The sequence below is a fragment of the Erithacus rubecula genome (genome assembly GCF_903797595.1).
Source record: "Erithacus rubecula genome assembly, chromosome: 14".
Taxonomy (NCBI): domain Eukaryota; kingdom Metazoa; phylum Chordata; class Aves; order Passeriformes; family Muscicapidae; genus Erithacus; species Erithacus rubecula.
In genome coordinates this window covers 15,437,347-15,453,973 of record NC_136666.1, presented here as the reverse complement: position 1 = coordinate 15,453,973, position 16,627 = coordinate 15,437,347, and the positions used below count along the sequence as shown (strand labels likewise).

At 44.9% G+C, this 16,627-nt stretch overlaps 2 protein-coding genes across 2 annotated transcripts in view; one reads left to right on the top strand and one right to left on the bottom strand.

Moving 5' to 3' along the window:
- MYO1E (myosin IE) overlaps positions 1–11,122 on the top strand; it is a 73,268-nt gene extending 62,146 nt beyond the window's left edge. Inside the window, 8 exon segments of the mRNA XM_079318459.1 lie at positions 365–534; positions 669–814; positions 1,273–1,419; positions 2,120–2,277; positions 2,704–2,796; positions 5,063–5,267; positions 7,742–7,911; positions 8,902–11,122. Coding sequence (XP_079174585.1) covers positions 365–534; positions 669–814; positions 1,273–1,419; positions 2,120–2,277; positions 2,704–2,796; positions 5,063–5,267; positions 7,742–7,911; positions 8,902–8,978 — 1,166 coding nt within the window. The 3' untranslated portion in view covers positions 8,979–11,122.
- Positions 11,123–11,169: 47 nt separating this feature from the next.
- CCNB2 (cyclin B2) lies at positions 11,170–16,627 on the bottom strand. Its single transcript, XM_079318484.1, has 9 exons — positions 16,471–16,627; positions 15,480–15,608; positions 15,277–15,402; positions 14,696–14,869; positions 14,042–14,200; positions 13,537–13,773; positions 12,601–12,741; positions 11,993–12,103; positions 11,170–11,691 (listed from the first exon to the last, which is right to left on the bottom strand). Exons 1-9 carry the CDS (start codon positions 16,498–16,500, stop codon positions 11,590–11,592), a joined length of 1,209 nt encoding a protein of 402 aa, XP_079174610.1. The 5' UTR covers positions 16,501–16,627; the 3' UTR covers positions 11,170–11,589.

Sequence of the window (16,627 nt, the reverse complement as noted above, 5' to 3'; positions counted from 1 at the left end):
AATCTATGGCCTCTCCTGGGGCTTAGTTGTGTGTGACCTGGGCTGTGTGAATGATGATGCTGGGTTTGGAAGGGTTAATCCTTATTTTCTAGCAGTGAGTGAGCAATTTATTAGTTCCAGAGGTGCTCCCAATTAACCAGAACTACTGAGCTTGCCATCAACATATTTCATTAGGAATTGATTTAATGACAATGTATATCCTTACCTAAAGGATTAGCAGCAGTGCTTCACTGTTTCTCTATATTAGAAACCATTTGGTTATCACTTCCCAAGAAATTCTGTGTGAAACAATTGGCTCTTTGAGAGCATGAGTTTAGGAAATTTAGTAGGTGCAATTAATCAATGTGTATGTTTTGTATTTAAGCATCAGATCTGTTGCTGAACAAGAAAGAGAGAAGAAGGAACAGCATTAACAGGAACTTTGTGGGAGATTACATAGGCATGGAGGAGCACCCCGAGCTCCGGCAGTTTGTGGGCAAGCGGGAGAAGATCGATTTTGCAGACACTGTAACTAAATATGACAGACGGTTCAAGGTGGGTGGAACAGCAACATCCCCTAAAGACCAGTTCTGCTGCGAGTCAGAGTTGTCTTCAGCATCCTGCCCCAGGTCCAGCTCAGGCTCACGGCACGCAGGACACGCTTGTGTATTTTCCATGTTGTGTTTCAGAGCGTGAAGCGAGATCTCGTCCTCACTCCCAAGTGCATTTACCTGATTGGGCGTGAGAAGATAAAGCAGGGCCCAGAGAAGGGCCAGGTGAAGGAAGTCTTGAAGCGAAGGATGGAAGTGGAGAGAATTCTTTCTGTTTCTTTAAGGTCAGTACCTGGAATATATTTTTTCCATTACAGAGCAATTTGTGTAGGACAAGGGAAAATAACTTGATTGATGAAGTGGGCATTGAAAGCTTTACTTTTGAATTCGCTTGCTTTGGGTTTCAGACTTGCTTCAGTAGCCTTCAAATTTCCAGTTTATCCCTTGTCTCAAAAGCTGCCTTTATTGAAGAGAAGAATTATAATTGTAACTTTAATAGCACATGGTTTTTTGCTAACAGTAATTACTGTGAAATGGCTAAGTAGTGTTGTTTCAGCTATTTCATTATCAACTCCTGAAAAACCCCAAACCTGTTCTCAGAAAGCAAGGCTCTGTAATTAATGCTGCTTGGACTTTGTTTTTAAAAATTTACCATGAGTACTCTGCAAATGTCATTATAATGCTGGCTGTATTTGCTGATGACATTTTAAACTGGATGGTGTGTGCTCTGATTTCCTTGCAGCACCATGCAGGATGACATTTTCATTCTACATGAACAGGAATATGACAGTTTGCTCGAATCAGTCTTCAAAACAGAGTTTTTAAGCCTCTTATCTAAACGATACGAAGAGAAAACACAAAGAACACTACCTCTGAAATTTAGCAATACGTGAGTTATGGCTTTTTTCAGTGGGTTAATACTTTGTTAATACTTCCACCCATTAAGGAGATCAGCAGTAGCAGGCCTTGGATTTGTATGTTTATTTTATTGCCTTCAAAAAGGTAGAGGAATTATGAAAAGCAACAGGAGATCACTATTTTTGTTTGGAAAGGGTGTAGAAGAAGAATTGAAGTGGGGAACATTACTGAAGCTTGCACTCCTGTATACTGGGAATGCAGAACCAGTACCAGTGTGTGTGTCATGTATTGCACTTCTGGGGTCTTGCCCAAAACCCTGTGTGAGTTCAGTTCAGAGCAGATGGATAGTGTGGAAATGCTGGGGAAGAACATGTGTGTGTGAGCATGGGAGAGTGTCAGAGGAGCAGGCTGAGGTGTGTGTGTGTGTGCAGGAGTGTTCCCTTGCAGCACAGCACAGGGCCTGCCCAGAGCACCCACAGAATGCAGTGGGTGCAGCTTCCTTTGAGAAGCTGTTCCAGGAGAATTAAAACATCAACTAAGAAGAATATTTTTTCAAAAAGCATGGAAAAAAAGATTTAATTAGGTGGTTATGTCAGCTGGGTCACTCATGGAATGCAGATTTTCACTCTAAGCCTTTAATTTTATGTTTCCAAGTTATCTGCTGCAATACTGCCATGATTTGCTGTAGCAATTCTGGATGTTTCATTTGTGTGTTCACATACTTCTGTCAGACTTGAAGTGAAGCTGAAGAAGGAGAGCTGGGGGCCCTGGAGCAGTGCTGGTTCTCGACAGGTGCAGTTTATGCAAGGCCAAGGAGATGTAGCCATTCTCAAACCAAGTAATAAAGTGCTGCAGATCAGCATTGGACCAGGGCTACCAAAGAACTCCCGTAAGTATGAATTTCCTCCAGAATTAGGGCTTTATAAAATCAGAGAATGGCTGACTTTTCTATCAGTGCTTGGCTGTAGCCTCACCATTTTCTTTATTAATTCCTGTGTAACACAAAGATCCTAAGGATACAGCAGAGCTCCTTGCTGCTCTACAGCTGTGGGTGTTCTGGGTCTTGTTTACTGCAGTTGCAAGAAGGCTGTGCTGTATAGAGGCTGAACTTAGATCACAAAAGGGAGAATATCCCAAAATCATCATTTTTGCACCTAATGCTTTATAGCAGCCTGGCTATCCCTGCAGGAGTCAGATTCCTTATTCCTGAGGCTCAGCTCTTTCTGATCACAGAACAGAGTTCTGGCAGCCAGCAGGTCTTACCCAATTACTGTAATTGTGAAGGGGGTAACAGAATGTTGCTGGTTTCTTCTAGGTCCTACTAGACGGAACCTTTCCCAAGTCAGAGGATATTCCAGTAGGTCTCAAAATCAGACTTATCCTATGAGAGCTGCACCTCCTCCTCCAGGTAAGTCCTCTTAGCTTGGGCAAAATGGAATTTCAAATGGAAGGCTTTTGGTTTTCTGCTGTCATCTGGAAATTTTTACCCATTAAAAAAATTATGGCAGCAGTTTAAATTTCTCTTCAGAAGATCCTGCCTGGAAAGCATCTGTCTGTAGGCATTTTATGAAGTGTCTTGCTGGATGTTCCTCTGGAGCTGTCCTGCTTAACCTGGATGCTGACTTGTTCAGCCACTTTGTATAAGCCACAGAGCCTAAACCTGACCCTGTAGCCTTCTCTAGTGTGAAGGACACAAGCTCTGTGCTTATCAAGCCATAGACAGTGCTTTGCAGTGAAACTGCTTTCAGGGCCAGCACAGCACAGAATGCAGTTTGTGTCTCATTGTCCTGCCCTGTCAGACATGTTACAACTCCTGTGTGCCCAAGTGCTGGGACACAGCAATTGTGCCAGTGAACAGCACAGGGACTGATGTCATTAGGGTGTTCCACTTCTGCCCTGGGCAGATATGATTAATTTTGCTTGTGAACTCACAGGGGAGAACAATATTCCATTGACCCAACATTTCCCAAGAGGTATTTTTTTTTTACTTGCACTTCCAGAGTACTTTCTTTTTAACAAAGAGTCTTCTTTCAGTCAGCTGCTGTTTATTGAGAAGCACAATGCTAATGGTGGAAGTTAGGGGTGGGACCAGTCTCAGTCACCAAATTAGACAATTCCAAATCCTCACAGCTGCATGAGCCAAACTAAGGACTCTGATCTGCCAGAACTGGTAGTGAAGTGAAAAATTACTGTAAGAGCTGACCTGTCAGCAAACAGAGATGGTGAGCATTTGTCAGTTAAAGCAAGAACAGCCTGGTGTATATTTTAAAAAATGGTTTCAGCAGTTGTAGAGCTAGAAGTGTAACTGCTGTTATATTGAAGTTAAGTGCTGTGTTGACCCTCAGGCTATGGCATTTAAAAGGTGAGCAGAAGGCCTTCCTACAAACCTCTCTGTAGGTTGCAGTAATGTGGCTTTTTGTTTATCTGATTGGTTTTTGAATGGTAAACTCTCTTGGAAAGTAGAGATGTGTTTTTCCACACATGGCTGGGAAAAGAAAATGGCAGACAGGTGTTACAAAAGAGTTAAAATTTCCAGACTTTCAAGGAGTTTGAAGCCATGTCATGATTTGGGCTAATTCCTCTTTGAAAGTCCTGAACAATTATTTGGCTTCTGCTATTTTCACAACTTGTTTTAAAGTCGGTGGTGCATTAGGTAAACAGTGTTCAGTACAGGTTCAGAATAAGCCAAACCTTTATTTGTTAATCACCATAATGTATGTGTCATGCTGGCTTGGATTGCAGAGTGGAGTTTGTGCAGGAGTTTATGACCCTCAGTTCTGCTGCAGTCCCAGAGAACATCAGGAGCAGAGACCAGCTGTTACAGGCAGTAGGTTTTCCCAGGCACTGGGATCATGAATTCCCCTCCCTGCACAGCTGCTCTTTCTGCTAATGTTCAGCAGGCATAATCACAATGGCTGAGGAGAGGGTCACCCATATAATTGAGGAAACTGATTTTTAATAGAAGCACAGCTCTCATTTTGTTCCATAGGGGTTTTAGGAAAGTAAAACATTCAGATGAGCTTTTTAGGTGCTCATACTGCAAGTAGCTCAGACATGGGTGGGTTTGCTTTAAATTTAGAGGCATAATTATTTATTTAAAGGCATATTTCCATGTCAGTCCTAGAAAATTCAAACTCCTTTTCAACTATCAAAATAGCATCAAGGCATTTTTTTTAAACAAAACAATAAGAAAGCCCAAACACCCCCTACCTTCATGCTTGTTAAATAGACAAGTATTTATAGTGACTTAATAAAAACAGCCAACTTCCTTGAGTATGTGGTAGACTGAGTTTGAACTTCAAAAGGAAAAAAGAAATTCTGGCTAGCTTTTGATTAACCCTTATCTGGATAAAATGTTTGCAGTGTTTTAGAGAGGGGTTGGTGGTACCATGCTAGATAAACTGGAACTCAGGTGAGAGCTAATCCTTGTGCTTGCTTGGAACACCCAGGGCACACATCTTAAACCTGAGCATGAGTCCATGAAGTTGGAAACCCAAAACAGATTGTCAGCAGACCAGAAACTGGGTATAAATAAATGTTTCAACATTATTTTTTTTTGGGTTCTGTGATAGGGAGAGCTCTCTGATAGCTGAGTCTGACATCTTAGCCATCAAAGGTTATCTTTACTGAGCTGGAGTTTGGACTGCATGCACTCACTCTTTATTTGCTTCCAGGGCAGCAGCAGAATGGAGTAATAAACCCCCCCCAGTCTGCAGCCCATCCCCAGAGCCCAGGAAATGAATGGGCCAATCAGAAGAACCTGTACACGAGCATGACACGACCAGCTTTGCCAAGGCAAATGTCAGGAGCATCAGGCAAGGTTTCACAGCAGCCACAGAGCTTGGATTTCTTGAAAGTACCTGACCAAGGAGCAGCTGGGTAAGATTTTGCATTGAATCTGAGAAAAAGATGTCAATTTTTATAAATAGTTTTACACACTCTAACTGTTCATGACTGATATACTCTGTGCATCAATCACCAGGTTGTGCTATTGAGCTGTACTCAAAGGTATCATCCATTCCATTAGATTCCAAAACAAATTCCATCCTAGACCCATAGGAATAAAGGTGAAGCAGTTCTGGTTTAATATCTTAAATTTGAATGTTGAAGGCCTTAAAAATGTTCAGTTTTTCAGTGACCCAACAGTTTCTACTTTAGCTCAGCCCTTACTCCACTCTCTTGCAGAACGTTAGTGGAGCTTTACTGTAGTGGGAATCTTTGAGTGTCACTTAATTGTCAAAGATTGCTGCCTATTCAGCATTTCTAGGAAGAAAACAGAAATAATTTAATTTAGAAGAAGCAGTTTGCCAATGACTCCCATGATCTGCAGGAATGGGGGTTCTTGGAGCCAGCAAAAGTATATTTATTTGTAACCATATCAAGAGCAACTTTTTGCACAAGCAGCCCTGTCTCAGCTGTTAGTCAGCAGAAGCTCCTTAGCAGGTGCTCTGCACTAAATTACCCTGTTGGCCTAAGCATTCTTTTGCTGTGTGATCCAACAGGTGGATGGTTAAGTGGATTAGTTACAATGTAAGTGAGCATTACACATCTCAGTTATCACATAGTAACATAAACGTGCACAATTGATAGATTTTGAGAATTGAGAGTGCACAGGGTTCCTGGAGAGGAGCTTTCTAGTTCCTAAAGATGGAGCCCTCAAGCAGGGTTAGGTGTGTACAGAGGTCTTTGCAGTTGTACTAGTGGCAGTCATTTTACCCCACAGTGCCAAGTGTCAGACATAAGGTATTTCAGGCATGTTTAGGGCATTTTTTGCTTAAGATTAAACTTCAAATAAGAAAGAAATCAGAAAAAAGTAGCCACTGCAACTTATTTTACCACTTTCAAACCCATCAGCACATGCTAACAGGCACATTTCCATCTTGTAATAACTTCCATGGCTTTTGGTGGTGAAATATTCTTGTCACATGACAGCTTCTTCCTAAACTCTTCTACTAATATTAGACTTTACTTTGTCTTGAGACTACAGCTCATGTAACAACAAGAACACAATAAGCCATAGGATGAAACCAAAACCAAACATGCCAGGTGTTGTTAGGAACAAACCTAAGCACTCCAGAGAAAGTGGCATTCCCAAGGCTGTCTTCCTGAAAATTATGAGCTTCTTTATTAATACACTGAAAAGATATAATGTAACTGTATTCAGTAGGGGATTTCAGACACATTTCTATGCCTGTTCCTTTCCAAAAGGAAGCTGCAAGCTAGAAGAGGTGTGACTTTAGTATTTCAAAACCATAGCTGCATAGAAATAGATGTAATTTTTAAGGAGTAGAATTAGGTTTATTTTTAGCAAAGCTGCCAAGAAGGATGCAGTGGTACTAACAATCCAGTACAAGACCAAGATTATAATCAGCAGGCTGCCCCCAGCAGCAAAACATCTCATTTATGATACTGTAGTTCTGCCATAGCTGCACAAAAGCTGAGTTACTTTCCAAGACTTGTGCTGAATTCCTTCATTTTTGTATGTAGGTCTAGGTTTCACAATGTCTCCTAGTCTGAGCAAAGGCAGTAGATGCTGAAGGAGAAAAATCTCTCCCCTCATAGATACATTGAGAACTGAAGTGCTGTTATAATCCATACTTGAAATCTTATTTTTTGGTGCAGTTCACTGCAAAGTTAGAATTAGAGGATTATTGACAAAATTAAGTCTTAGGACTTCATGTAAGTAACTGTAACACTGTCCTGGAAAAGCTGTGTTATCATGGCATTACATCACATGATCACAGTTCATTCTCCTCCACATCATTACATTTTTAGTCATTCAGCACATATATTATTAATTCTGAACTGACATAATGAGACTAATACCTGTTCTCTCTTTCAGCCTTTATTAGCTGATGAGCTGGCAAAATTGCATTTCTTCCCTCTTTCCCCTTCCTAATCTTTGGAGTGGTCACAGATGTGACAGTTTGTGCAGCATCTCCCCTGCTGCTTCAGAGTTGGCTGTAACAGAACCAAGTCCATAGATGGCCCTGGAATCTGAGGCAACTTAAGAGATGCGAGTCTCTGTTACAGCTTAGTCACAAGAATGGTAAAGTAGCAAACCTGTGAGCTAGAACTTTGTCTTTGATACAACTCAATCACTGGTGACAGTGGGGCCTGAGCTGTATAGATAGTGAGATGTGCATGAACCGCATGTGCACTTTTGCTTCCAATCCAGCCCGGGCACTGAATGTCTTGTAAGCATTTGAAGTGCTGTTGGGAAGTTCCTACTCATCCATTTCCATAGGGAACAAAGGGCAGCTGTCCCTTTCACGGGGCAGTCTCACAGTGTGTTGGTGAGGTGGTCACATTGAGGAGGATGTGTGATCACTCACTGAGCCCCTGTCCCGCAGTGCCCGCAGACAGACCTCCAGCCGCCCGCCGCCCGCCGGGGGCCGGCCCAAGCCGCAGCCCAAGCCCAAGCCGCAGGTGCCGCAGTGCCGCGCGCTCTACGCCTACGACGCGCAGGACACCGACGAGCTCAGCTTCAACGCCAGCGACGTCATCGACATCCTCAAGGAAGGTACGGGCACCCAGCGCGGCTCCGGGCACCCAGCACTGCCCTGGCACCCAGCGCGGCTCCGGGCACCCAGCGCTGCCCTGGCACCCAGCGCGGCTCCGGGCACCCAGCGCCGCTCCGGGCACCCAGCGCCGCTCCGGGCACCCAGCGCGGCTCCGGGCACCCAGCGCGGCTCCGGGCACCCAGCGCGGCTCCGGGCACCCAGCGCGGCTCCGGGCACCCAGTGCGGCTCCGGGCACCCAGCGCGGCTCCGGGCACCCAGCGCGGCTCCGGGCACCCAGCGCTGCCCTGGCACCCAGCGCCGCTCCGGGCACCCAGCGCCGCTCCGGGCACCCAGCGCGGCTCCGGGCACCCAGCGCGGCTCCGGGCACCCAGCGCTGCTCCGGGCACCCAGCGCCGCTCCGGGCACCCAGCGCCGCTCCGGGCACCCAGCGCTGCCCTGGCACCCAGCGCTGCCCTGGCACCCAGCGCGGCTCCAGGCACCCAGCGCTGCCCTGGCACCTCGCGGGCCATGCACGGGGAGCGAGCACAGGGAGTGAGCACAGGCCTCCCTGAGCACAGGGAGTGAGCACAGGCTCCCTGAGCCACCTGCTTCATCTGCTCCTGTTGGGCTTGCACATTTCCAATATGGCTCGGGGCAGAGTCCGAGCCTCTGCACTCAAGAGCATGTCAGAGACAGACTAGGGACCTGTCACTGAGTACTGCAGAGCTGTACACTTAGAATTACTGTCTCATTGTCACTGGCTCTAGAGGAAAATTAGCCTAAATCACAGCTGTAGCACAAGAAGCAAAATGTACCCAGTCACAAATCTGGGTCTCCAAATTACCCTCAAGGCAAAATGATGTGGCTAAAAGATGAATACACTGCAAAATTCCTGTCCCCTCATTCCTTCCCAGAAAGGCTCTCCCTGGGTGACACAGCTTTGCAAGGTTGCACCAAGTACATGGAAACACTTCCAGAGTCTCACTCCTTACCTTGTGTCCTTGTTACAGATCCTTCTGGCTGGTGGACTGGAAGACTACGAGGGAAACAGGGTCTGTTTCCCAACAATTATGTCACCAAGATTTAAGAGACTGTCAGAGCAAAACTGGCGTGAAGGAAGGTACCAGTGGTTGAAGATGTTTTCCCTTGCCTTCAGTTTGTTGTTCTTTCAAGGTCTGCCATTCTCAGCAGTATTTTCACCAGTAAATTGTGCATGAGCAGGAAGAGCTACCCACAGACTTCAGTCTGTCTCAGCACCATACAGCAATGAACTGACCAATTATTTATTATATTTAAAACCTGGTTTAAACACCTGGTAAGTGAACAGTGATCAACCCTACCATCTTCCTGAAACAGGTGATTTACAGTCTGGAACTAGGGACTTTGAAAGGGATGTATTTAATAAGTGCCTTCAGCTGAATATCAGTAACCTTTTTAATTGTCTACTGAAGATAATGTTAAATGCACATTTCCTCTAATGCAGATCATTCTGGGGAACATGTTAATAAGTATGCTGCTACATGTCAAAAAGATTTAGGCTCATTTGGGATATTACCATCTGAAAAACTACTGTGATGGTCTATTTAAGTAATTCTGTACAGAGATGTAATGGAACTGATTTGTGTTTGTTTAAGAACTCCAACAGGCACTGTAAGAATTTAAAACAGAAAACCACATAGTACTGTATGCTAAACAATGTTGCCTTCTTCAAGATTTATATTATAATATGGCTGGCCCATGTTGGATTTATGTTTAATACTCTACCTGTTATAGGAAGTGTCTTTATGCAGAGCTGTACATTTATAGAAATAGTTATATACTGTATATAAAAACTGGTTATGATAGAAATATGTATAAATGTATAATGCAGTAGTCCACTGTTCTTATGAAGTAGTACTGCTAGAATTTTTATGCCAGGTACTTACAGATATGCACTACTCCTTCTCCTTTTAAATAGCAAAAGCACAGGTGTTACTGCCCAAGTCTGATTGCCTCCCCCAGCAGAGTGGCTGTTGCTTGCCCTGCAGTTCTGAGATTCCTGCTTTGCCTTTTGAACCTCCATAAAATAAACCACGGGAAGATCAACTGGTTTGTTCTCTGTGAAGTTTGTTCTCACGTAAACAAACAGATCCCTTTGCAACAATGGCTTCAGGATTTTACTGCACTGGCTTCTAAAAAGATCCCCTTTCTTCACTCCAAACCAAATTTTTTCCCCTATGCCCAGATGAAGTGCCATGCATTTCATTCTCTCATGTTAAGAGCAGTTTAAAAGCCCTCCATATGATATTAGAAGGTTGCATAAGCTTTAAGATACAGCTAAAATCCTTGAATCCCTTCCTCCTAAACCATTGCCTCAAGTCTAACTTAGGTACACAAACTCCATCTTCTACAGAAGCTGTTTCTGGGAGGCAGAAATGGGGACCTCACTCCAAGGGAGGAATAATACCCACATGAGGAATGAGGCACATTTTTCAGAAGAGTGCAGCAAGTGCTAGACTTACTTATACCAGGGAGAGAAAAACCTCCTGCTTGAGGAAAGAAAATGCAGTAGCTTCAACATCCTTCCCCCAGGGGTGCACTGAGACCTAGGGCAGTTCTGCAGCATCAGGTTCTTGCCTTCTACATCAGAGCCAGCACACTCATGAAGAGGAGATGCTGAGCAATCACAGAATAGCTGGGTGTGGAAGGGAGGTGCTGAGTTCAGTAGAACCTGGAGACTATCAAAAGGTCTAATTTGCCATTACTTATAAAAGATTAATTTAACATAGACATGCATGAGGTACTGAGGCAGAAAAGTTGCATCACTTATATGGTGGTATTCCCTAAGGATACAGACACTGACACTTCTAGATTAGAAACAAAGACAAAAGCAAAGTGTCCATGAAGTGACAAGAACTGCCTTTTGCTGGGTTTGACTCTATAATCCCAGGTACAGAGCTTTATTGGAGAAGCAGGGAGAGGGAAAGAGGTGGGCAAGCAAACAGGTAATGAAAAACCTAAGGGGGTTATTTTCAGGAAGTGGAGAAGGTTTCAAGGGCTGAGCTGCTTTCAAAAAGTCTCATGCCCACAGTTCCACACCTCTATTCCCTGCACAGTTGTCAGCATTACAGGAGACTTCCAATTTTTCTACCTGAGCTCACTTTTTTAAGCACAGAGAGAAACACAAAGATTTACAAGGTTAATACCCATTAGAGAGCCTCCATCTTTCCCCAAACTTGAAGATGGCTAACTTAAAGAAAAACAAACACATTCCAATATACCTTATCGAAACAGGACACTGAAATAAAGTACATATTTAGTGTTCTTTAAGGTACAACAAAAATATGCACTGTATGCCTCCTCTTTATGTTGAAAGTGAAAATAATAAATATAATGCAATATATAAAGCTTAGAGATTCCCTCTGAAAACAACCACTGAGAATAATCAAGCCCATTTAACTGCAAGTTTTAACAATCACCTATTTAGACAAATGTCCCACTTGGCCATTACACTGCAAAAATGCAAGTTGTACCTTAAAGAGTCACACTCAGTATTTAAAAGAAAGGAATTTTATTTTTAGATAGAAACTATTACAAAGCAAATTTAAAATGTCACCTTCTGTGTGATTCATAACTGTGTGTGGGAGGCTGGAATGCTATGTACAAAAGCAGCAGACAGACAAAGTGCACACCCCATCAGGCCCTGGCTGCCCAGGGATTCACAGGAGTGATGCAGCCAGATCCTTGATGATCTCACCGTTCAGCTGAGGGATGGTGCTGATGTTCAGTAGTTTGCTACTTGCATATTTGTTCTTGATGGCCTGCAGAGTAGAGAACAGAGATAAAAAAGTTTAATGCATTAACTATTGAGGCTCAGGCAGATAATTTTGTGTCAATTTGCCTGCCTGCTTGAAAAACAAGCAAACAAACAAGGCTGGCACTGAACCAGTTTGCAAAGTAACAAGAACACAATTTGTCTAAAAGGTTTTGCTGTTAACATTAATGCAACAACCTCTCAGGCTTATCAGAATAGCTTATGCTTTAAGGTAACATACATAGCTACCATATGCAGCAAAACTATTTTTAAAACATCAGAGTAAGGATTTAAGTAGTTATACTTACAATGTATTTGGTTAACTTCTCATTTACTTTGACTACATTCTTGGCCATATGTTTCATGGTCATCACAAGACTGTCTTCTGCATAGCCAGTGTAGTACTGCTGCTTTGTACCCTGCAGTAGAATGGTAACAAACTTGAGATTTGTGAAGGGGGAATTGCTGCTTGAGGCACAACCACTTCAGGCAGCAAACACCCTGGCTAAGCTGTCAGTTTGAATGTGCCCAAGTCTGGACACATCAATTTCCAGAATGATGCTTCTAGACTGAACAGAGGATAAAAAAGCAACTACCAGCTGAATTACAACTCACTATTCACAGTCCACAACTTAATTATGCTACCTACATGTACTGCAAGAATTATGAAAATCTCCTTTTATTTACAGTGTAGTCTTCAATAACTCAGTGCCTTCACAAAAAAAAATCCTTTTGTACCCCAATATTCACACAGAACAGGACTGTGATTTTTAACTATACCTTCCTTTTTCTACCTGCTACTATGCATCAGGCTGCCCAACCATCATTCCAGCACCAGCACTGTTACCAACTAAATACAACTTTTTTATTGCTTCAATTCCACTGAGTGAAGAACAAGTCTGACTGAGATACTCACCCATTTGTTATGCCCCAGAACCTTCTGAGACAGGCAGAGTGCGGCGGCCGCGATCTCGGAAGGCCGGTGGTGAACCATGTCATAGTCTATCAGTGTCAGCTCCATCAGGTATTTTGCTAGAGTGTGTTGCTTAGCATCAGCCTAGCAGGTTGAGAGCTTGTTAATCCAGTTTCACTTCACTTTAGCATAATCACTCAGAATTGCTTATTGTATTCAAGAACAAAACAAAAATAACCAACATCTTTACTACGGTGCAGGGACCATCCTTTCTAACAGATATTTCTCACAAAATCAAGACCAGCAGCCATTTGGAATTTAGACACAAAGTCAAGTGAGGGATTTTAACAGAAAACTGCAGTATCAGGTACTGCTGTGCCCAACTACTAGGGAGACTAATACTCCCTCTGCAATACAAACTTAAGGGAGGGGAGGTGACTTAAGGAGAACCTTATTTGAGTTACCCAATGATTTACTGAGGTAATTGAAGCCCACCTCAAGAGTGGAGTGTCACTTGAATATAATTAGTGAGGTGGAGAAAAAAAAGGATTGGGTGAAAGAGAAAGCTGATTTTTGATTCCTAAATAACACATTATTTACAATCAGAAGTTAAAAAGAACTGCAATACTGCTAGTATTTTATTAGTAAGTACCCTGATCACCAAGGTTCAAAAGATTAAAAGCAAGGGTTCTTAGTTTAACAGTAAAATTAGTGCTACCAAGGCTGAACATGGGTGTCAGTAAATAGAAATGTGAAATACTAGTGGCTGCCACAGTGACATTGTCGTGTTCCTCCACAAGGTGGAGTTTCAGAGCTGAGCATTTCTTCATCTAGCATTTAAACTAGAGGAGGTAAGAGCACATGATAGTAACACCAGAAGCAATCCTGATAAGCTTTATCAACACAAGAAAGTGCTAGATAATGAGGACAAGTACCCACCTCTCCAGCTTTTGATGCTCTTCTTAAGAAGTGAATTGGAAGAGGTCGCCCCAGGTCAAAGTTTAATTCTTTAAGAATAATCATTTCCATTTCTCTAATTTCATTACTAGTGTAGGCATTGTCAGTAATGTAAACAAAGTCTGCTACATCAGGACACAGTATCTCTTCATATTTTGAAGCTACAAGCAGAGCTGTTACACCCACCAGCTGAAGCTTCTTGCGAGGTATTGGATAACTCTGCAACACAGACATTTAAAATGTAGGTCCTTAAGTGTCAGCCCTAGATAATCAGATTCATATTCATCAGTTTAGAATACCACCTTAACAGTGTTCATCCCAATAAATGAGGTTTTCATTCTAGTCAAACGTGTCTGTATAATGACAGGCTCAAAGAAGGCAGCAGCAGCCGCAGAGTTGAGATGCTGCACTGTAACAGCTCAGATTTCTGAAGAAAAGTTAAATCCTGACCTCCCAACACAGTAACCGAAGGAACAGGAGACCTCACCTGTAAGAAGCGATCCATGATGGCCACGCACATGTAGAGCGTCTCCTGCAGGAGGCGGAACCTCGAGTGCACCTGGACCAGCCAGTCCACCAGGATGGCGCGCATGCGCCCGTTGGTCGCCCTCCCGTCCAGGTAGTGCGGGCGCACAGCCTGCTGCAGCTGGGGGAGAGCAGGGTCAGCGCCAGGGTCAGAGCCAGGGTCAGTGCCAGGGTCAGAGCCAGGCCAAGCCCTGTGCACCAGGGTCAGAGCCAGGGTCAGTGCCAGGCCAAGCCCTGTGCACCAGGGTCAGTGCCAGGCCAAGCCCTGTGCACCAGGGTCACACCAGGGTCAGTGCCAGGTCAGTGCCAGGCCAAGCCCTGTGCACCAGGGTCAGAGCCAGGGTCAGAGCCAGGCCAAGCCCTGTGCACCAGGGTCAGCGCCAGGCCAAGCCCTGTGCGCCAGGGTCAGTGCCAGGGTCAGTGCCAGGGTCAGCGCCAGGCCAAGCCCTGTGCGCCAGGGTGAGCGCCAGGGTGAGCGCCAGGGTCAGAGCCAGGCCAAGCCCTGTGCGCCAGGGTCAGTGCCAGGTCAGTGCCAGGCCAAGCCCTGTGCGCCAGGGTGAGCGCCAGGGTGAGCGCCAGGGTCAGAGCCAGGCCAAGCCCTGTGCACCCAGCGTACCTCGAGCTCCCGCAGGTACAGGTAGATGTCTTTGACGTAGTCACTGCACAGCTGGGGGTTCTCCCAGTCCTCAGCATCAATGTCTTCCACGTTGTTGAGCAACACATCGGAGAAGGCTTGGCACAAATCCTCCTCTTGCATTGATACATCCATAGGGACAGGAGACGTAGGAACCTAAGCAATAGATTGTACCTGTTGACACCTCTTATGGATTTACTATTTAAGTTTCAACGCTCCTTTATTTCCGTGTTTTGCCAGTTACTAATGCAATTTCTTTAGATGGAAGCTGAAACCAAGCTTGGGCTCCAGTGCAGCAGGTTTTCACTGACATACCACAAACATAGAATCCCAAGGTCTTCTAGTAATTGCCAGCTAAAGCAGAAACTTCATCCAGTAATTCAACAGCTTATTCTGCCACTTGAATGTCAGCTTTAAAGTACAACATGCATTAAACCAAAGTCTCAGTACAGAGGCTTGGCTTTTTTGGGGAATGAGATACAGCCACAGAAAAAACAATTGTGAAAGTAGAGCTCACAGTTGCAAGTCAAATTAAAAACCAGGACAGCATTATCACTTCCTACCTTTGGAACATTAGTTTCTTTGTTTGCTTGATTTACAATAGCTGGAGCTTTAGGCAGTACAACTCCATTTGTCGTCTTGCTAGGTCCTCTCACAGGTTTTATGGATGCTTTGGGGCATTCTGTTTTCTGTGAAAATAATCATTATTAGTACAGAGCAGCAATCTACTTTCTCCCTATGTAGAGATTTCAAACCTTCCTTTTACCTTAGATATGTGCGTTCCTCTTGTTGCAACTTTATTTCCTATTTCTTCTAAAGCAGCTCTTTTGCCAGTCACGTGAGTTTTCGCTTTACTTCTAATGTCAGACACAGCATTCTCCATCCCTCTAGTGATCTAAAATGATAAAATTGCAAATGTTTAAGTCAGAGACCAACAGCTTTCCAATGCCTGACTGCATTAGAGACTTACCACCCATGTACCCGTGTACCTCTGTGCCTACTATGCATTACTCAACCAGCTTTTACTTCCTAGCCAGTCATGTACTTTCAGAGGAAGAAGTCTCCTCTCTAGGTTCAGAGCACTGTACTTCTGAACGGTGTTGCAAAATTGGGCAATATCTCATACTTTTAAACTTTTTAAGGTCGGAGTGCTCACCTGCTATTTAACTCTATTTACACGCAGCGCCCCCCCGAGGATGCGTAAAGCAAGTTCTTTGTTACATATATTTCATACAAATTAAAAAGCTATACTACACATGCAAAAATTAATATTCTTTGTTATGTATAGCAACGAAACCAGCAGGCTTCAGATTTTTCGTGCAGTTCAGGTTAAACCATTAGACAATCACCACAAAAGAGAGGCTCCTGTAGTCCCTAACTACACCTTCCCCTAAGGTAGCCTTGTTTATCCCACTCCCGCATCCACCCCCGTGTTCCGCGGGGGAGGCGCGGGCGGCCAAGGCCAGGGCGGGGCGGGAGCAGCGCCCGCGCTGCCCAGAGCGGGGCCACAGCTCGGCCCGGCCGCCGCCCCACCCGCCGAGCTACGGGGGCCCCGGGCCGGTCTCAGAACCGCTACCGCTGACCCCCACCCGGCCGGTGTGAGAGCCGAGAGCCGCTACCGCTCACCCCCACCGGGCCGACCCTGACGGCAAAGAGCGGCGGGGCCCCTTGGCCGCCGCGGCCCCTCTCTTGCCCCCACCCAGCCCGGCTGCTCCCCTATCGCTCCCGGGCCGCCCCCCGCCCGTGGCGGTACTCACAGGGGCACGGCGCGTCACCGGCAGCGCCATGAGCACGGACACGAGGGGAGCCGCTGCCGCCGCTCCGCACAGAACCACTCCGGTCTCCAGCCAAACCGGTGGCCGCTCCTTCACGCTACCGCGGCTCCCTTTAAACCCTATCCCGCTCTACTATTGG

What these genes read in the sequence shown, in the direction of transcription:
- CCNB2 (XM_079318484.1), bottom strand. Translation starts at nt 16,500, where the DNA reads ATGGCGCTGCCGGTGACGCGCCGTGCCCCT. An exon ending in CGGTGACGCGCCGTGCCCCT is followed by an intron (nt 15,609 to 16,470) that starts GTGAGTACCGCC and finishes TTATCATTTTAG; the next exon opens with ATCACTAGAGGGATGGAGAA. An exon ending in TTCTGGGGCATAACAAATGG is followed by an intron (nt 12,104 to 12,600) that starts GTGAGTATCTCA and finishes ATTCTACTGCAG; the next exon opens with GGTACAAAGCAGCAGTACTA.